Below are 20855 nucleotides of genomic sequence, written 5' to 3' on the forward strand. Positions count from 1 at the left end.
TGAATTAATTCACCACACGACCCTGCAATCTTGTTGTTTTCCGCTAGAGGGCAGTAAACACGAGCGACTGCGTTGCTCCGTACGGTCTCGAAGAACAAATCTATACCATCGGACTTCATTGCGCATGCGTCACTTACCCAACTCGCCACACCGGTGAAAGTAAGGGTAAAAAAAAACGTTTTTTGAAAGGGGAAACAGTTGACAAAAGCGGCTAAAATTTTAACAAAGATGTCTTTTAAAAGCTCCGGGCGCTAACAGAAAAGGTGCGTGTATTTCTTGCGTCTTTTTGGGTGACACGTTGTAGTTTTGAAGGGGTTTTGACTACGTTATGCTAATGCCTAGCTTCCGTGGTTGATTGACGCGCTGTACTCCAAGGTGTTTTTAATCATTTAGTTTCATTTCCTTGCTACATGACGTTGAAATCCCAATACGTGTTCCACATCTAGCAACTTTTACTATTACAGCGTTGAGAGGAAAATTCCCCCTACTTGATGTTGCTTATGTTTTATGCTGATAAGTTTATATAACCTACAGTCAGCTTTTTTGTAATTCTTCCTTGATGTCCCTGAACGTGGCACTCCCGCCCTGTGGTTGAAAGGTAGCAACTTTAAAATAATACAGCTCTTTAATAAATAAAAAAATAAAAAAAGGAAAACTCGTGCAGTGTACACATTTTACCCCAATCAAACTCAACACTACATCATTAAAATATAGATTTTTATGCATTCCTATGGGTCTCCCTTAAAAGTTTACCCTACATACCATGTTTTAGGGGATATTTTTAAATGACATGTATTTTTTGCGGTATCTTTTAAAGGACGAGCTATGGCTTGCGCTCTGGTGGCGCTGGATGAGCAACAGGTGACGGAGCGGGACAATCTGGGCAAGGAGCGCACACTTCCCGCGTTGGTGAGTCGCCATCTTCTCAATCTGGTGGACGTCCTGGCTCGTCCATGACCGTTTGCGTCTTTGCACAGCACCCCGACAGGAAGGAAGACCGCCTTTTTGTGCCTTACGTGCCCCTCTCCGCTGACGCCTGTTCGGCCGAGGTGGAAGAATTCCTCGAACGCAGCACGTTCATCTTGGAGGATCTGGAATGGCTACTTGAGTTGCCGCATGACAAATTTTGGTGTCAGGTCAGAAGCATGTTTGTCAGTCCTTTCAAAATACAACAGTACTTTGACCTACCAAAAATAAAAACAATGAGGTCTTGCTGTTATTGACCTGATGTTTTCATTTGAAGTACATTCTTTGTCATTTTTGTTAATGTGGTGAACTTTCTGGTTCTCAGGTTGTGTTTGACAGGTCGTTGCAGAAATGCTTGGACTCCTACGTCCACCACGCCCCACGTGGATTGGACCTGGGCTCCGCGCCCTCCTCCCCTGAAGTGGTGGAGACCAATCAGTCCCTCCACCAGGCTGTCTTCTACGCCTTCCTCAGGATGGCCACTCACAAGGAGTCCAAGGTAGGATTAGAAGTTGGACATTTTGACGTTCCGGTCAATCTTTTTTGAAAAAAAAAAACAGTATTTTCTCGCATATGCGCCACATTTGTCGCTAAATAAATGATGACTGAATCAAGGGTACGGCTTATATCAACTTGACAAGGACGAAACGCCATAACGCAAGACAATGCAACCAATACAGTACATTTATGTCAAAATAGAGTAAAGATAAATGCTAAAACAGTATCTCAGAAATACGACATGCGATGATTTTTCTTAAGATTTTACCTTCAAAGTAACACATTTGTACTCCCTATTAAAACCATGAATATAGAGGTGACAATTGGGAATCGGGGGCGGCTTATACGAGAGAAATTGTAAAATTCAACGACTTTTAAGGCAATTTTATGGGTGCATCTTATACCCGGAGGTGGCTAATATGCGAGAAAATACGACAGAAAAACTACAAACTCATGGATTTTCCCGCTCTTCAGGAGAACTTCATCACGCCCGCTGTTTTTGGGGAAATTGTTTATGAAAACTTCCTTTTTGACGTACCCAAAATAATGGATCTGTGCGTCCTTTTCGGCAAAGGCAACGGTCCCCTTCTCCACAAGATGATCGGTGGGTGTGGCCTAAATGTCTCGCGGTCTTTTCACTCTCTGCCCAAATTCACATATTTTCTGTTCACCCGCAGAGAACGTTTTCACGCAGCAGCCATCTTACTACAGAGACCTGGATGAAACGGTGTCCACCATTTTGGAGGTGAGTTTCGCACGGTTTGCCCGTTTTCAATGGCAGATAACGGTGGAGCGTGTCCCCCGTTAGGTGTTCGACAGCATCGAGGAGAAGTGCGGCCTCCGCCGCGAGGTTGCCGGCGAGCCCTTGAAGCTCAGCGCTCAAAAGCAGCCCACTGCCGTCAGCATGACTCAGCAGGTAAGACAACCATTCAATCCTAGCTAGGGGCAATTTTAGCATATAATTAGCCTAGTTAGCATGTTTTTGGAATGTGGGAGGAAACCGGAGTACCCGGAAGAAACCCACGCAGGCCCGGGGATAACATGCAAACTCCACACAGGTGGACGTGACCTGGATTTGAACCCAGGACCTCAGAGGTGTGGGGCCGACACGTTAACCACTTGCTCCACCGTGTCCCCCAAAAATTGATACGTCATGAAAATACCCAACAATCTCCTGATACTGACTACAAATGCTAGCATGCTAATGTCTTTTATTTTTACAGGACTTTTTGGACATTATTCTCTACCTGTGCGACACCAGCAGTACCTTGTACGCTTTTTTTAGCGTCTTCCCCAGTGCGTGCACCACCTTCCACTCCAACGGCTTCCTATGCAGGTAAGGCCGTCCGTACGAGTCCCAACGATACATCCAAAATATATTTATCTAAGTCAAGGGTGTCAGACACGGGTTGGTTCGTGGGCCGCGTTAACGTCAACTCGATATCATGTGGGCCGTACGGACCATTTTAGATATAATATTTAGATTTTTTTTTAAATAAATGGATTAAAAGGACTTGATTAAAAGCCCTGAATATTCAGTTTTTAATAGATCTAGAATAATGTTTATTTTAGATTTTTTAAAATATTTTTTAGATTTTACAAAATGATTTTTGAACTAAAATCACAGAAAAATGGATTAAAAAATTACAATTATTGATTTAAAAGGGGGAAAACCAGGAAATGTAATATACATCTATACTCTTCATTTTAATTTGATCCTAAAAGAGAAAGTCGGCACTCATGATTTACTTTCCTGGGCCACACAAAATGATGCGGCGGGCCAGATTTGGCCCCCGGGCCGCCACTTTGACACGTGATCTAACTCCTTTTTTTTTTCTTCCCGCCAATGCAGATTGTCTTCGTTTTATGAGACCATCGTGCCCGACCTGGAAAAGGCCTTTTTGAAGAGAGACTTTGAGGATACAAGGTGAGCGTTTACGTTGCTCACTTGCTGGATTTCGCACATTTCATACCTGGAAACTTTAACGTTTTTCCCCATATTTTATAGTTTTTTTTCTCATTTCAAATTGTGTACAACCTTATGAAAAATCATCGCACGTGGTATTTCTGAGATAAAAGCACATTATTAGGGTCAATATCATAAGGAATTAATTCATCCAGTGATGTTTGTTTTCTTACTGCAAAACAAAAAATAACCAACAAATTGTAAATGTTATTTTGCCGACATCTGCTGGTGAAAAAGAGTATAGCAAGTCGAAGCCATACCCTTGATTCAGTCTTTTTTTTAGTTATAAATACAGCGTATATGCGAGAAAATACATTAGTTTTACGGTCTGACAGTCAACGTGTAAAATGGGAAAATCATGCCTGTTAGAACTATTAAAAAAATACATGTTTCTTTCATATATATGGAAATGTGAGAGCCATTTCATGAATATTTGAAGTCCAAATGTTGGATGTTGCTCCTTCAAAATGTCTGCCAGATCCTCCCAATTGAAATCCTTCTTACTTTAATCACCGTCAATTTGTCTTTTAACCCCGATTTCCTCCATTTTGAAAATATCTGAACAGTCTTCAGGAGGACGCTTGGCAGAGGCTGTCCCACTCGCGTCGCAAGTTGTTAGAGACCGCCCACCTGCTGCTGCACCACACGTGCCTGCAGCCAATCCTGGAAGGGTGAGGCGACACATTGGCTACGTGTTCACGCCGGATCCTAACAGGCCGGGCTCGGCGTGCTCTTTCAGGGGAGAAAATACCCAAACGTTCGCCGAAGAACTGCTGCAACACTTCACCTCGTTTCTCTCGGAGAAAAGGTAAAAAGATTAGCACGTCGCTACGTCCCGATCTTATGCTAGTCTTGTGGCTTTTGTTTGTTTTGGTAGGTTCGTGTGCGACTACGACCAGCTGTTTCCCATCGCAGAAGATGTCAGCCTTCTCCAACAAGCATTTCCTGTGATGTATCCTTTTGTCACGTGTAAATGGGGAAGGGAAAAAAATCAAAAATTTAGATTACAGACGCTCCCCTACTTACGAACATTCAAGTTACGAACAACGGTACATACGAACATGTCTGCAAATTGCGTTTATGTCGAAAAATCTGCCCAGTTTGTTGCAGTGCGGAAGTGCGTGAACGTATCTCCAGTGCGCAAAGAACCTTTTTCATTTTTATCATTAAATATCTCGTGCATCCATTATTCAATATGGTTGGTAAAAAGCGAAAGGCTTCTATTGAGGGAGTTGCAAGGAAGAGGCAAGCCATTTCATTTGAAATGAGTGGCAATAATAACAAAGCTTGATGCGCGTGAGAAAGTGGTGAGCGCTGCACGTGAATACAACTTGAATCGTTCCACCGTCAGTACCATTTATAAACATAAAGATCGAGCAGCAGGACCCAAATATTGAACGTTGCGCAAAGTTTGCAAATCAATTGAATGATGCCATACAGTGCTACAGCATCATTTATGATGAAAAAAAGAAGAAAACTGTACAATCGTCGTTAGATAGCCTCTTTCGGCCAGTTTCTAGTAAATCTCTCTCTCTAATGTATGTTTACAATACTGTATGTATTCTCTCCATTTTATAAAAAAAAAAATTCAGTACAAACCAATGCTGGTTACTTATACAAGCCTTAAACATACAAATGCACTTATATAAACCTTCAATATACTTATATAGGCCTTAAACATAAATTATAATACAAAATATCGCACTGAATCAACTTACGAACAAATTCAATTTATGAACAATCGCTCGGAGCCTAACTCGTTCGTAAGTAGGGGAGCGTCTGTAAAACCCAAATTTTTCATGATGACTTGCAACGTTGCGGCAGAATAGCAGTGTTTCCTAATCTTTTTTGAGAATGGGTCAAGTAAATCTTCCAATTTAAAGCCATGTCACCTATTTTAACAACATATTTAACAAATGTCATCACCAGGAATTAAATGAACCCCAGAAATATGATTTTTTTTTTCCCGCCGAACTAATGTCAACAAAAGTAGATTTTTGCAAAAAACTTCAGGTTGGAGTGTTGTCATGTTTTGCATCTCATAATTTAGTTAAATTATTGCTTGTGGGCTTTTATGTGAATAGTTAAAGCTCTTGTTTGTTTTCAAAACCATGAAGTATTACTGTTAGAATGTAGAAATACAGGTTTACATTTATTTAAGCACCGTTTAAAATTCTTTACGTTCCCAAAATGAAATTAAATAACATTCAGTTCACGCAAGGTAAAAAACAAGAAAACGACTTAAATCTCGTACAATATTTTTTTTTACTCCTAAAATGACTCAAAAATCTTAATTTTAAACAAAAAGCAGTTTTCCGCTCACACAAACCAAACGTCGATAAAACTCTTATTCCGTAAAACCTAACAACTTCCCGTAGTACAATCTATGATTTAATGTTCACCAATAATTTCTTATATTTTACATCATAATATTAAGATTTTCCTCTGAGAATATTCCAGCGTATGATTTATTTATCATTTCCCGCGGCAAACCTAATCATTGCGGTCGAATGCCAAATGAGCTTTTTACATATAAAATGACCATTTTGTTTTTTTCATGGCAGCTTTTTAAAATACAAAATGTCATCAAAACATAAACGCCACGCCTCCTTAAATCGTACGCCTCAGCGACGACACCAGGACGTCTTACCTTCTCCAGGGCGTCCACGCCGCCTGGGACGCCGCGGGAAGACGAAAAAGCCCTCCCTCGGCGTCCTCGTCTCAACCCGGCGGTCGGGGTGCGGTGGGCGGGGCTTCCCTCGCCGCCGCCGCCGCCCCGTACGAGGACGACGGCGAAGAACCCCTCCGGGGGGCCGAGGCCATGTCGGACGTCCCGCGACGAGGAAGCAACGCAAGTCCTTCAAATATCTCCATCGGGCACGCATTTGTTACAATTTTTTTTTTTATAATTCATCTCCTTCCAGGGCGCCATTTGTCCGCTGAGCGAGGCCGAGTTGGAGTCCCTGATGTCGTGCATTCGCGATCTGCTGCCCGACCTGGGCGAGGGATTCGTGCTGGCGTGTCTTCGGGAGTACGGCTACGACTCGGAGGTGGTCGTCAACAACATCCTGGAGGGGCGACTCACGCCCGGACTGGACGCCCTGGACCGCGCCATGCCCAGGTGACACCCCAAAAAATCCCATTTCGGCCGAGTAAAAAGGCAGCGTTTTTGCTTCGTCGTCCATTTATCGTCCGCTGCAAAAAGTAGGTGCTGGCCTTTTTAAAAATTCATTTTCTTCATTACATCGAGGTCATATTGTCATCATACAAAGATGCATATAATAAAATTGGTGGCTCGTTATACGCAGCTGTGTATGATGACAATAAAGGCTTTTGATTTGAGCTCGATGTAATGAAGAAAATGAATTTTAAAAAAGGTTAGCTCCTACTTTTTGCAGCAGACGATAAAGCAAAATGAATTGGCGTTCAGCAAGATGGCAACAATATAATGAATGAAAAAGGTTGCTGATTTTTTTAATAGATCTGTGATAAAGTGAGGCCAAAATACAGTCATCTCACAGTCGTGTAGACCAAACATGGCCGCGATAATTGAAAAATCGCAAAGTAGGGTCACCTCCTAGAGCAGCGGTGTCAAACTGCTTGGTTCGCGGGCCGCATTAACGTCAACTCGATTTCATGTGGGCCGGAGTATTTTAGATATAATATCTAGATTTTTTAAAAATTGGATTAAAAGAACTGTATCAAAAGCCCCAAATAGTCTGTTTTTATAGATCTAAAGCATGTCAAAGTGGCGGCCCGGGGGCCAAATTTGGCCCGCCGCATCATTTTGTGTGGCCCGGGAAAGTAAATCATGAGTACCAACTGTGTTTTAGGATCAAATTAAAATGAAGCGTATCGATGTATATTACATTTCCTGATTTTCCCCCTTTTAAATCAATAATTGTAATTTTTTAATCATTTTTGTTTTTAGTTCAAAAAGAATTTTGTAAAATCTAAAAATATATAAAAAAAGCTAAAATAAACATTGTTTTAGATCTATAAAAAACGGAATATTCAGGGCTTTTAATCCATTTATAAAAATAAAAAAATCTAAATATATCTAAAATGGCCCTAATGTAACTTTTTTTTAAATGTATTTATTTTTTCTTCATTAGCAAAAGTGGCTTCCGCTAACGAGTTTCAGTGTGGATTTTCAATTTTTTATGAAAAAACTAATAATTTGAGTTGTGTTATTTCAGGCCGGTGAAAGAAGAGCTCCCCAAAGTCCTGGACAGCAGATCCAACGTGTACGACGACGACGAGTTTGACGTCTTCCGCAGGGATCGCGTGGACATGTCGTGCGTCTGGAAGGGGAAGAGGTGAGAGGGTGATCGCCGCTTTTGCTTCGGTCGGGTTAGTCGCGCTAGTAGCGCCATTGGAATGTCCTCGTCGTCAGGCTTGTGTGCAAAAAATATGCAACTTTGGATTTCACCCAATTAGAATTTGGAACCCTGGTTTTCGTCCCACAGGACGGGCGAAAGCTCCGAGGAGCTTCTGAACGATAAGAAGCACGTGAATGAGCAGCGATCTCGCTACCGGGAATACGAGACGGTGGTGGAAGTGGTGGAGATCCAGCCCGGAGACGCCGGAGACGCCGCAGTGTTGTACCCCGCCGCCGACGACTACGACGACGAGTACGACGACACGTACGACGTGAATCAAGTGGGAGCCAACGACCTGGACGGAGAGAGCCTGCTCAACAGGAGGTACGCCGCATCTGCGGGAGAAATCCAACCACTAAACGAGATGGCGAGACTCCGACGCTAACGGATGGCTTTCCGTTTCAGGCCCTTCACCACGCCCAGAGTCCTGCAGAAAGCAGGCAAAGCCGAAGAAGTGGAGGCGCGAGAGGAGGAGCAGGATGAAGAGGAGCAAGGACTACAAGTGAGAGTCCAAATGGAGCCAATGCGAAAGCCAAATGGGATTCTAACCACGGGCCGTGTCGCCGGTGTTTTGTCCCTCAGCGCAACACCAACAGAGATCACTTCATCCAAGACCCCGCCCTCCTTCGGGAACGAGCCGCGGCCAGGCGAGCCACCACGCAGCAGAGGAGAGGGTAAGAAATTTCCCAAATACGGGATGAAATAAAGTTCTAACCTAAGACCTCGGCGCCGCTAAATAGACTGGATCCAAAAATGGCTCGATTCAGGTTTTTATGTCTTAGTGACAGAAATCCCTGCAGCAGAGGGTGATTGACACCTGCTAGCAACCCCTCTGTTACCGTTCCTTTCCGTCAAGTGTCATTTCTACATTTGGTTTGCACCAGTACTTTTAAAAAATATATATATTTATATATATTTTTAGTTTTTAAAAGATCATTTACAATTAGAACTTCATTTTTCATGTCCAGTTAATGAAAATGTGTAGATTTGCCTTGACCACGGGACACGCCCTGGCTAATGTTTAATCTCGCCATGTTTTTTGTTTTGTTTTTAACCGAGTTTATCGTATTTTCTCACATATACGCCATATTTGTCGCTCAGAAAAATGACTAAATCGAGGGTACGGCTTATATGCGCATAAAAAGACAAAGTGCAGGAAACTGCAAGGTAATAACACCATAACTTGTCTTGCGTCATGGCGTCATGACGTCATGACTTCAGGGCGTCATGGAGTCCTGACGTCAGGGCGTCATGGAGTCCTGACGTCAGGGTGTCATGGAGTCCTGACGTCAGGGCGTCATGGAGTCATGACGTCATGGAGTCAGGGCGTCATGGAGTCATGACATCATGGAGTCATGACGTCAGGGCGTCATGACGTCGTGACGTCAGGGCGTCGTGACGTCAGGGCGTCGTGGAGTCATGACGTCGGGGAGTCATGACGCAAGACAATGCGTCCGATACGGTCATTTATTTCAAAATTGAGAAAAGCTAAACAGATAAAAAGCTAAACTAAAATAATTTTCCTGTCTTATGAATGAAATTCAAGATTTTGCATAATGGGGAAAAAAACTCACTTGCTCAGTCAGTGCGCCGCCATCTTACCTAGGGATGACAAACCAGACCACTTCCTGGTTGTACTGCTCACATGACTTCCTTTTTGAATTTGTCTACGTGCAGGCAACATTCTTTCCAGGAGACCATCCTTTACATTCATACATTATCTAAAAAATATCACGTGCGATGATTTTTCTTAATATTTTCCCTTCAAAGTAACACATTTGTACTCCCTATTAAAAGCATGAATATAGAGGTGAATATTGTGAATCAGGGGGCGGCTTATATGCGAGTAATTGTCAAATGTAAGGCTCTAATTCTCAATCCGTGCCGTCCTCAGCGTCCAGCCGGAGCGGCAGGTCCACGTGGTGGGCCGTCCCAAAGGCCAGGGACAAACACTGGAAACATTCCTGGACAGACGCCAGAAGACAACCAACAAGGCCCGCGGGGCCAACCACAACCGCCACAAGATGGCCGACCGCAAGAGGAGCAGAGGTATGATCCCCTCGTGACGACAAGCGCCCAAGAGAACCTTTCCGTTTTTATTTTTCATCGACCCCCGGCCCGCTTCATTTATTTCATCGAAAACCAAAGTGGAAAGATTTTTATTTTTGCAACCCCCTCCAAAAAAAACCCCAAAAAACAAGACAACCAATCCAAAAATTGCGGAAGAAATGGACATTTATTGCATTGACCTCGTCGTCCTTTTTGCGCCTTCCCAAAATGCAAATGGCCGACTTTTGTACACCAATCGGATGATCTGCTAGCACCCGAATTCACGTCAAATAAATACTTGAATAAAAACTCCAACCTGTCTTAAGACTTAATTTGACAGCGTTGACATGGTTTTGGACCCACGGACGCTGAGGTTCTGCCGGTCGTCCTCTCGCGGCTCGACTTGGCCTTTCGACGTTCACCCTCATCGAACGCCGTGGATGGCGATAGACGTCCGATTCCGTTCGGACCGGCCGTCATCGCCGTCGACGGCGCGGGAACCTCGATAGCGGCGCGGAATCCCTCGAAGCGAACCATCGAAGGCTTCCACAAATGTTAACTGTCTCTGCAAACGCCACCTGACGGAAATAAAAATAGAACGTAACCCCCAAATTTGACGATGCCCGCCATTTAAGCGTACTTTTTGTTTTTAATTAACTTTATTTCAGCAAAATTTCAAAATTAAAGCCTTGCATAGGTTTTTTTTTTTTTTTAGATCAATGTGATAATTTTTTTATTTTATTATTTTGGAGGAAATTCCAAATATAGTTTATTTTCCTGGAGGTATTTTTACGGGGGGAAAAACATTTGAGCTAAAAATGCATAAAAGCATAAGATAGAGTTTGACTATTAATTCTCTTCTCAAAACACAAAAGCAAGCGTACAAAAAAATAAAGTTTTTACTTGATTAATTTTAAATAATTTCCAATAATTGCTTTTATCGCATCCAAAATTTGCTCTTCATTCAAGTTTTTTTAATCAGCATATTATGTTATACACAGAGGCATTTCAAAATAAAGTTTATTGCACAAATGGCGACCTACAATTGATTTAATTCCATACTAAACACGCCTAATAAATAGAATGTCATTTCCTTTAATCATTTCAAAATATATTTGATTGTTAGATTGTTTGATATGCAAGCACTGTACATTCCATGCAAATAACATTTTCTGTGTTACTTTTAATTCAAAATAGTCAATCCCGAAAATATTATACATCTAATTTACCTTTACTTTGAAAGAACGGATATTGCTGTTGTTCTATTCCTGTTTGGTGTGCACATTTTTTTTGTCTGTTAGGACAAATCAAAGCATATTGACGAGAATTGAATTAAATTGAATGCCTTAATTGTCATTATATACTAGTACAGTAATCCCTCAATTATCGCGTCTTCACTTTTTGCAAATTTACAGCTTGGCGATTTTTTTCCGCTATTAATTATTTAAAAATATATATGTATTTTTTTTCAGTTCATAAAAATGTAAACATCCATGCTAAAACTTATGGACAAGTATTTCAATTGAATTAAATTGAATGCCTTTATTGTCATTATATACAAGTACAGTAATCCATCGATTATCACGAATTCACTACTATTTTCACTACTTATTTAAAATATATATATATATATATATGTATCAAAATGCAAGATAGAAATTTGCAGGGCTAAAACTGTAGTAAAAATCTGAGAACATTCCTTATTGATACGCATTTGGTTGTGTTATGATATTTTAGAGCGCAGTGCCAGTTCTTGATTAAATCTGGTTTAGTTGCTAGGTAGAAAACTCAAGTCGCACATTTTGTCGGCGGTCAGACTACCGTATTTTCACGACTATAAGGCGCACATAAAAGTCTTAAATTTTCTCCAAAACAGACAGGGCGCCTTATAATCCAGTGCGCTTTATATATGGACCAATACTAAAATTGTTATCACGATAAAATAAAAAATCAGTCAATAGGACAACTACGACTACTATTTTCCCGTAGATAAAGTGACTGCTGGGATATATAGTTTTTTTTGTCAATACACCCTCTACGTCTCAAAGAACGGTGCGTCCTTTGTGTGTGTAAAATACAGAAATAGCACTCGTTATTGACACAGCGGCTAAAAATACGATGCGCCGAATAGTCGTGAAAATACGGTATTTGGTTTTTGGGGGTTAACCGGATGTAAAAGCTTCCTGGTACTCACCCAAAATACTGCGTTTGCACAACGGGCAGGTGTGGCGAAGCAGCAGCCAGGGGTCCACGCATTCTTGGTGGTACTCGTGGCGGCAGGGCAAAACGCGAAGACGCTGAAGGCGCGGATCCGCGTCGTCACCCGTGTCCTCGCCGTGGTACCCGTCGCCCGTCGGACTTACCTGGTTGGGGCGATAGGCCTCCAGGCAAACGGCGCAGTTGTCCGCAGTCTCCTCGTGCCGTACTTTGGCCCTTTGGTACATTTTGGTCTGGAGGGAGGACATGGTCTTCAGGATGTCCTGTTTTGGGAGGGACTGGACAAAATGAGGGGGGACAACAGGGTTGCTTGTTACCATGTACCGGGAACATCTTGATTGGACAGTCACCTCCACATTGTCGTAGAAGAAGCGCTCGCGGTTGGGTCGGCGGGCCCGCAGAATGACGCCGGTGCTGAGGATGAGCGCCACCCACAGGATGGTGTCCCATAGCTGTTGTAGTTTCTTCTGAACGAATGCAAGCATACGCTTCGTTTTAGAGTCATCCCCAGCACATGTTCAGAGGTCTAGGGTCCTGGGTTCAAATCAAAAGGCTTTTATTTTCGTAAAAAAACAACATAGTATATATAGTAAGGCGTTTTTTTCTTAAAAACGACAGTATAGTAAGGCTTTTTTCTTAAAAAAAAAAACGACATAGTATAGTAAGGCTTTTTTTGTAAAAAAAAAAACGACATAGTATAGTAAGGCTTTTTTTCTCAAAAAAACGATACAGTATAGTAAGGCTTTTTTTCTCTAAAAAAACGACATAGTATAGTAAGGCTTTTTTTTCGTATAAAAACGACATAGTATATATAGTAAGGCTTTTTTTCGTCAAAAAAAACGACATAATATATATAGTAAGGCTTTTTTTCGTCAAAAAAACGACATAATATATATAGTAAGGCTTTTTTTCGTAAAAAAAAACGACATGGTATAGTAAGGCTTTTTTTCGTAAAAAAAAACGACATAGTATAGTAAGGCTTTTTTCTTAAAAAAAAAACGACATAGTATAGTAAGGCTTTTTTTGTAAAAAAAAAACGACATAGTATAGTAAGGCTTTTTTTGTAAAAAAAAAACGACATAGTATAGTAAGGCTTTTTTTCTCAAAAAAACGATACAGTATAGTAAGGCTTTTTTTCTCTAAAAAAACGACATAGTATAGTAAGGCTTTTTTTTCGTATAAAAACGACATAGTATATATAGTAAGGCTTTTTTTCGTAAAAAAAAACGACATAATATATATAGTAAGGCTTTTTTTCGTCAAAAAAAACAACATAATATATATAGTAAGGCTTTTTTTCGTAAAAAAAAAAACGACATAGTATAGTAAGGCTTTTTCTTTAAAAAGTGACCTTTTTCGTAAAAAAACAACATAGTATAGTAAGGCTTTTTTTCGTAAAAAAACGACATAGTATAGTAAGGCTTTTTTTCGTAAAAAAAAACGACATAGTATAGTAAGGCTTTTTTCGTAAAAAAAACGACATAGTATATATAGTAAGGCTTTTTTTTGTAAAAAAAAAAAAAAAACGACATAGTATATATAGTAAGGCTTTTTTTCGTTAAAAAAAATAACGACAGTATAGTAAGGCTTTTTTTCGTAAAACAACGACATAGTATAGTAAGGCTTTTTCTTAAAAAAAGTGACCATGTATAGTTAGGCTTTTTGAAAAAAAAATGACCATGTATAGTAAGGCTTTTTTTCTTTAAAAAGCGACCAAAAATCTTGCCCACCTGCACTTGTGACTTGTTCTCCCCCGTGCAGATGACCCCCTGCCACTCGCCGTAGCGCCCCCCTCTTGAGCGGCCGCAGCTCGACCACAGCGTCAGCGTGGCGCCCTGCTCGGAAACGCCCACACGTTTTCGACCAATGTCCTCGTTCGACCGCGGGCGCCGAGCCCAACGCTTACCAGGTTATCGTGCAGGACGTTTGAGAAAGTAATTTTTGCCGTCGCGTGGAGGCCCCTGGGGAACGTGGGCGCCATTGCGCCATGTTAAGCGTGGCGGCCAATTTTTGACTCCTCCCCCTTCGCCTACCTGAGCAGGGCTCCGATGAGCCTGGTGACATTCTCGGATGTTTGGATGATGATGACCGGCTTGGACAGAACCTGAGACAGATCCATCTGGACCACAGGAAATAACATCCACTTGAAATATTTGAAATATTTTTTCTTCTCCCATAGAAATAATATTTTTCTCCATACTTCTCTGACTGTGTTTTGGTTGAGAGCCAGGAGGATGAGCGCCGACGCCCCGAGCACCAATGCTCGCTTCATCTACCGAGTAAAAGGAGACAAAAATTGACTTTTTTTCTCTTCACACTCAAGATGAAAAACTCAATTTCTCATTTTCAGTGATGTATCTTGTTCTGCCTGGATCAGGATGATGCAGAATGGTGGAGTGATGGTTTTTTTTGCCCATTCATTAAATTTGATTAATCTTTTCAGATGACCAATTTGGAGGCGTCTTAACCGTTCATTAAATTTGAATAATCTTTACAGGTGACCAAATTTGGAGACAATTTCCTTAACCATTCATTAAATTTGAAGAATCTTTTCAGGTGACCAAGTTTTGCACACGTCTACCTTAACAAGAGCTTACCCTTCTGACCACCGACTCGGTAAAAGATTCGTGCTTCTTCCCAGCAGACCCTTGTTGGTCCTCCAGGGGCAGGACGCCGATCCAAATCTCTCCCTTTTCCTTGTCTCTCTTCACCACGTCCTGAATCTAATGTTTTTTAAAAAAACGAACGCACGTGACGCGCTTCCCTTTCCGTAGCCGTCCGCCAATGTTATCCACAGACTGACCAGAACGAGCTTTCCCTCCATGCGGCCCTCGGCGTTCTCTCCTCGGCTACTGGTCACCACCTTCCCGCTGAGCATAGCGCCGCTCAGCCACTTCTCGGCGGATGCCTCCACCACGGCGACCCGCTGGGGGACCAGAGTTGACCCTGCGAGAGGTAACAGCACCGGCCACAGGAAGACGACCAGCGACGGCGCCATGGTGGCCCGCTCCAGCCCGAAAACGGGGAGGTAAGAGCGGATTCAATTCACGTAGAGTCTCCGGTCGGTTCTGTTAAAAAATGTAAACAAGCGAACGGGATTTCTGGGACGACACCGGAAACGACGTTAGGGTTACTCTCTTGACTTTCGTATCGAGCGTCAGTTTGTACGTTTTTTAGTCTAAATACGTCTTTATTGTGTTTTTTTCGCTTCGCAGTTGAACATTTAACTTTAAGTAAGTGTGACATGTTGAAATGTAGCTAATGTCGATAGAAAGTTAGGCTTAGCCTAGGTAGCCTGGCATTTTTGACAGCTAATGGTAATGTACGGGTGCTAGTCGTTTACTTCCGGGTTTGGGTCGACGACTTAGTACTTTGTCGCCTTTAAGATAAACGTTCAACGTAGACATAAATCGTATAGTTAATATTTTGCGAGCATATTACTCTTGTAACTTTGCAACTTTAGTTTAAGGATGCTTAGCAAAGAGCAGCGCGTCACGTTCAGTACGCAACAGGATCGTTGCCTTATTAGCGATAAGCATCATGGGAAATGTAGTTTGCTAATTCTTTATGTTTCAATACTAAAGCTATTAAACGTTAAAAATGTACGTTTAGGAATAGAACTCATTGTAGTATAAATGTATTCGTTATTTTTTGCTATTAATTACAGTTGCTAGTGTGGAGACATGAATAGAATCTTATAGGTTATCTTTTTTAAAAAGGCGACAGTGTTTTCATTCAGAAATATTTTATGTAAAAAATATCACCCCGTTATAGCACAGTGTTCATTGACTTAATGACATTTGACTAATCTCCATAATTACATTACATATACATGGCATAAGAGTTGACAATTTAAACAGTAATTTGTACACTGAGTTCAAATGCATGCTTTTAGGTACATAAAATAGCAGCGTTTGGATTTCTTGGCACATTGTAAATACTATATACAATTCAGCTAAATGACTTTGTTCTACTTTGTATTCAAATCCAATATCCATGAGACATTGTGAATAGTCACAAAGTTGTTGTTTTGGCAGCCATTGTCGTAGTCTGGCAAAAAGGCAAAAAACATAAATGTCATTTTGACAGCCACTCAACAAAAAATGTTAAAAATCCTTCCGGAAATCTCATTGTCAAGCAAGCACCAGTTTTAAGGACACCTGGTGACTTATTACAAATATACAATGAATGATAAATGCTAATTCTGCCTAAGACTTAAAAGCTACTTTATTTCCCCGCTAACAAAATAGCGGCCATTACAATACGTGAGGGAACGGGTTGAAGCTAACGGGCTAGCGTTGGAATTCCAAGTTTATTTGGACGAGTTAGGGCGCCATCTTAAATTTCTTATAAATACTTTCTTTTCCAACAGGTGTCTCGACGGCGGCGTTCAGCGACCCTCCTCGGGCGCCCGCGTCTCCGACTTGACCTTGACGAACTCTTTGGCCACCTCGTCGTTGGGCCTCTGGGACAGGATGCGCACCACGGTGGTCCCCGTCTGGTCGGTGCGCACGGCGGGGCCCAGGGGGCACCAGCAGACGCAGCCGCGGCGCTCGGCCACGTCGCGCAGCTGCACCACGGCCACGCCCACCAGCCGGTCGGCGCGCCCGAAGCAGTAGTCCTTGAGCGAGGCGTGCAGCTCGCAGCACTCCCAGCCTTCTTTGCCCAGCGTGCTGGAAAAGGTACAAAGGTATTTTCTTTCGTTGACCTCCTAGCTTAAATGCTACGTGGTGGGCGGGGTCACCGTGACTGACAATTGAAAGCTCTCGTTGAACTTGATGCTCCCGGAGTAGTTCTTGGACTTGGTGGTGAACTTGCGTTTCTTGTCGGCCAGGGTCGGTCCCAGGAGCCACAGCTCGACGAATGGGCGGAACGTTCCGGATGTCCGCCAGCGCACATCGTTGACGCCGATCACTGTGGGTCAGAGGTCAGTTACCCCGGCCGACGGGTTTTACAAAGACCGGGCAGTACGGCGCTCACCTTTGACGTTGACTTTCCGTTCCTTGGCCACGACGTCTACCTGCAAGAGCAGTTCTCCGATGGGATCCTGCACTCCGGGACCTAAAAAGAAAAACCCATGACATTTCTTCAAACCAAACCTGCAAAGTCTCCTGGGTTGACGTCTTTGGAGCTCACCTCGATCAGGCCGAATCTTCTCGTTAGGCATGATTCGGATGCCCATGCCGCTGTGCACTGAGAGAGAATATACAGTGTGAGTTGATTGGACTTTTTAAAGGATCAGGTAAGACCAAAATACTCGGGCGCCAAGTACATGTACTGCATGTAGTACTTGCAGCACAAGTACTACACGTGGAACTGGATGTACTACATGTAGTACTTCATGCAATACTACATGTAGTACAGCAAGTACTACATTTAGTATTACATGTAGTACTTGTGCTGCAAGTACTACATGTAGTATTACATGTAGTACTTGTGCTGCAAGTACTACATGTAGTATTACATGTAGTACTGCATGTAGTACTACATGCAAGTACTGCATGTAGTATTACATGTAGTACTGCATGTAGTACTACATGCAAGTACTGCATGTAGTACTACATGCAAGTACTGCATGTAGTACTACATGCAAGTACTGCATGTAGTACTACATGCAAGTACTGCATGTAGTACTACATGCAAGTACTGCATGTAGTACTACATGCAAGTACTGCATGTAGTACTACATGCAAGTACTGCATGTAGTACTACATGCAAGTACTGCATGTAGTACTACATGCAAGTACTGCATGGTAGTACTACATGCAAGTACTGCATGGTAGTACTGCATGCAAGTACTGCATGGTAGTACTGCATGCAAGTACTGCATGCAAGTACTGCATGCAAGTACTGCATGTAGTACTACATGCAAGTACTACATGCAAGTACTGCATGTAGTACTACATGCAAGTACTGCATGTAGTACTACATGCAAGTACTGCATGTAGTACTACATGCAGTACTACATGCAAGTACTGCATGTAGTACTACATGCAAGTACTGCATGTAGTACTACATGCAAGTGCTGCATGTAGTACTGCATGCAAGTGCTGCATGCAAGTACTGCATGTAGTACTACATGCAAGTACTGCATGTAGTACTGCATGTAGTACTGCATGCAGTACTACATGCAAGTACTACATGCAAGTACTACATGCAGTACTACGTGCAAGTACTGCATGTAAGTACTACATGCAGTACTACGTGCAAGTACTGCATGTAGTACTACATGCAATACTACATGCAAGTACTGCATGTAGTACTACATGCAGTACTACATGCAAGTACTGCATGTAGTACTACATGCAGTACTACATGTAAGTACTGCATGTAGTACTACATGCAAGTGCTGCATGTAGTACTACATGCAAGTGCTGCATGTAGTGCTACATGCAAGTGCTGCATGTAGTGCTACATGCAAGTGCTGCATGTAGTGCTACATGCAAGTGCTGCATGTAGTGCTACATGCAAGTGCTGCATGTAGTGCTACATGCAAGTGCTGCATGTAGTGCTACATGCAAGTGCTGCATGTAGTGCTACATGCAAGTGCTGCATGTAGTGCTACATGCAGTACTTGCATGTAGTACTACATGCAGTACTTGCATGTAGTACTACATGTAGTACTGCATGTAGTACTGCATGTAGTACTGCATGTAGTACTACATGCAAGTACTGCATGTAGTATTACATGCAAGTACTGCATGTAGTACTACATGTAGTACTGCATGTAGTACTACGTGTAGTACTGCATGTAGTACTACATGCAAGTACTGCATGTAGTACTACATGCAAGTACTGCATGTAGTACTACATGCAAGTACTGCATGTAGTACTACATGCAAGTACTGCATGTAGTACTACATGCAAGTGCTGCATGTAGTACTACATGCAGTACTTGCATGTAGTACTACATGCAGTACTTGCATGTAGTACTACATGCAGTACTTGCATGTAGTACTACATGCAGTACTTGCATGTAGTACTACATGCAGTACTTGCATGTAGTACTACATGCAGTACTTGCATGTAGTACTACATGCAGTACTTGCATGTAGTACTACATGCAGTACTTGCATGTAGTACTACATGTAGTACTGCATGTAGTACTGCATGTAGTACTGCATGTAGTACTACATGCAAGTACTGCATGTAGTACTACATGTAGTACTACATGCAAGTACTGCATGCAAGTACTGCATGCAAGTACTGCATGCAAGTACTGCATGCAAGTACTGCATGCAAGTACTGCATGCAAGTACTGCATGCAAGTACTGCATTTAGTACTACATGCAAGTACTGCATGTAGTACTACATGCAAGTACTGCATGTAGTACTGCATGTAGTACTACATGCAAGTACTGCATGTAGTACTGCATGTAGTACTACATGCAAGTACTGCATGCAGTACTTGCATGTGGTACTACATGTAGTACTACATGCAGTACTTGCATGTAGTACTACATGCAGTACTTGCATGTAGTACTACATGCAGTACTTGCATGTAGTATTACATGCAGTACTTGCATGTAGTACTACATGCAGTACTTGCATGTAGTACTACATGCAAGTACTACATGCAAGTACTGCATGTAGTACTTGCATCTAGTACTTCGTGCAGTACTTGCATGCAAGTATTGCATGTAGCACTACCATGTAGTACTACATGTAGCGCTACATGTAGTACTACATGTAGTACTACATGCAAGTACTGCATCCAGTACTTGCATGTAGTACTACATGTAGTACTACATGCAAGTACTGCATGTAGTACTACATGCAAGTACTACATGCAGTACTTGCATGTAGTACTACATGTAGTACTACATGCAAGTACTGCATGTAGTACTACATGCAAGTACTGGATGCAGTACTTGCATGTAGTACTGCATGTAGTACTACATGCAAGTACTGCATGTAGTACTACATGCAAGTACTGCATGCAGTACTTGCATGTGGTACTACATGTAGTACTACATGTAGTACTACATGTAGTACTACATGCAGTACTTGCATGTAGTACTACATGCAGTACTTGCATGTAGTATTACATGCAGTACTTGCATGTAGTATTACATGCAGTACTTGCATGTAGTACTACATGCAGTACTTGCATGTAGTACTACATGCAAGTACTACATGCAAGTACTGCATGCAAGTACTGCATGCAAGTACTGCATGTAGTACTTCGTGCAGTACTTGCATGCAAGTATTGCATGTAGCACTACCATGTAGTACTACATGTAGCGCTACATGTAGTACTACATGTAGTACTACATGCAAGTACTGCATCCAGTACTTGCATGTAGTACTACATGCAGTACTTGCATGTAGTACTACATGTAGTACTACATGCAAGTACTGCATGTAGTACTACATGCAAGTACTGCATGTAGTACTACATGCAAGTACTGCATGTAGTACTACATGCAAGTACTGCATGTAGTACTACATGCAAGTACTGCATGTAGTACTACATGCAAGTACTGCATGTAGTACTACATGCAGTACTTGCATGTAGTACTACATGCAGTACTTGCATGTAGTACTACATGCAGTACTTGCATGTAGTACTACATGCAGTACTTGCATGTAGTACTACATGCAGTACTTGCATGTAGTACTACATGCAAGTACTGCATGTAGTACTACATGCAAGTACTGCATGTAGTACTACATGCAAGTACTGCATGTAGTACTACATGCAAGTACTGCATGGTAGTACTGCATGCAAGTACTGCATGGTAGTACTGCATGCAAGTACTGCATGCAAGTACTGC

At 42.1% G+C, this 20855-nt stretch overlaps 3 protein-coding genes across 10 annotated transcripts in view; 1 reads left to right on the forward strand and 2 right to left on the reverse strand.

Moving 5' to 3' along the window:
- Positions 1 to 119: 119 nt before the first annotated feature.
- On the forward strand, positions 120 to 10176 carry ascc2 (activating signal cointegrator 1 complex subunit 2). Its single transcript, XM_077601123.1, has 19 exons — positions 120 to 263; positions 818 to 909; positions 978 to 1136; positions 1292 to 1465; positions 1939 to 2068; positions 2142 to 2209; positions 2273 to 2380; positions 2688 to 2800; positions 3317 to 3391; positions 3997 to 4101; positions 4170 to 4238; positions 4308 to 4382; positions 6059 to 6281; positions 6355 to 6551; positions 7630 to 7749; positions 7900 to 8136; positions 8218 to 8314; positions 8395 to 8486; positions 9707 to 10176. The coding sequence occupies exons 2-19, from the start codon at positions 826 to 828 to the stop codon at positions 9876 to 9878; spliced, it is 2298 nt and encodes a 765-aa protein (XP_077457249.1). The 5' UTR covers positions 120 to 263; positions 818 to 825; the 3' UTR covers positions 9879 to 10176.
- On the reverse strand, positions 10030 to 15474 carry rnf215 (ring finger protein 215). Its single transcript, XM_077601124.1, is given in 10 exon segments — positions 10030 to 10439; positions 12056 to 12158; positions 12225 to 12356; positions 12429 to 12545; positions 13809 to 13949; positions 13952 to 14039; positions 14112 to 14197; positions 14279 to 14350; positions 14676 to 14801; positions 14882 to 15474. Coding segments are annotated over 10 exon segments (1083 nt in total). The 5' UTR covers positions 15077 to 15474; the 3' UTR covers positions 10030 to 10416.
- A 332-nt stretch (positions 15475 to 15806) lies between these two features.
- Positions 15807 to 20855, reverse strand: part of LOC144074603 (uncharacterized) — a 43020-nt gene continuing 37971 nt past the window's right edge. For 6 of the 8 annotated variants that reach the window (XM_077601113.1, XM_077601118.1, XM_077601116.1 and 3 more), the window contains 3 exons: positions 17059 to 17271; positions 16833 to 16992; positions 15807 to 16751 (listed from right to left, as the gene is read on the reverse strand). In XM_077601113.1, the coding sequence (XP_077457239.1) occupies positions 16469 to 16751; positions 16833 to 16992; positions 17059 to 17271 (656 nt within the window). In that variant the 3' untranslated portion in view covers positions 15807 to 16468. The remainder of the gene's footprint in view (positions 16752 to 16832; positions 16993 to 17058; positions 17272 to 20855) is intronic. The other 2 variants (XM_077601115.1, XM_077601119.1) reach the window with 1 other exon arrangement.

The sequence above is a fragment of the Stigmatopora argus genome, chromosome 5, assembly GCF_051989625.1.
Source record: "Stigmatopora argus isolate UIUO_Sarg chromosome 5, RoL_Sarg_1.0, whole genome shotgun sequence".
In the NCBI taxonomy this organism is placed as follows: domain Eukaryota; kingdom Metazoa; phylum Chordata; class Actinopteri; order Syngnathiformes; family Syngnathidae; genus Stigmatopora; species Stigmatopora argus.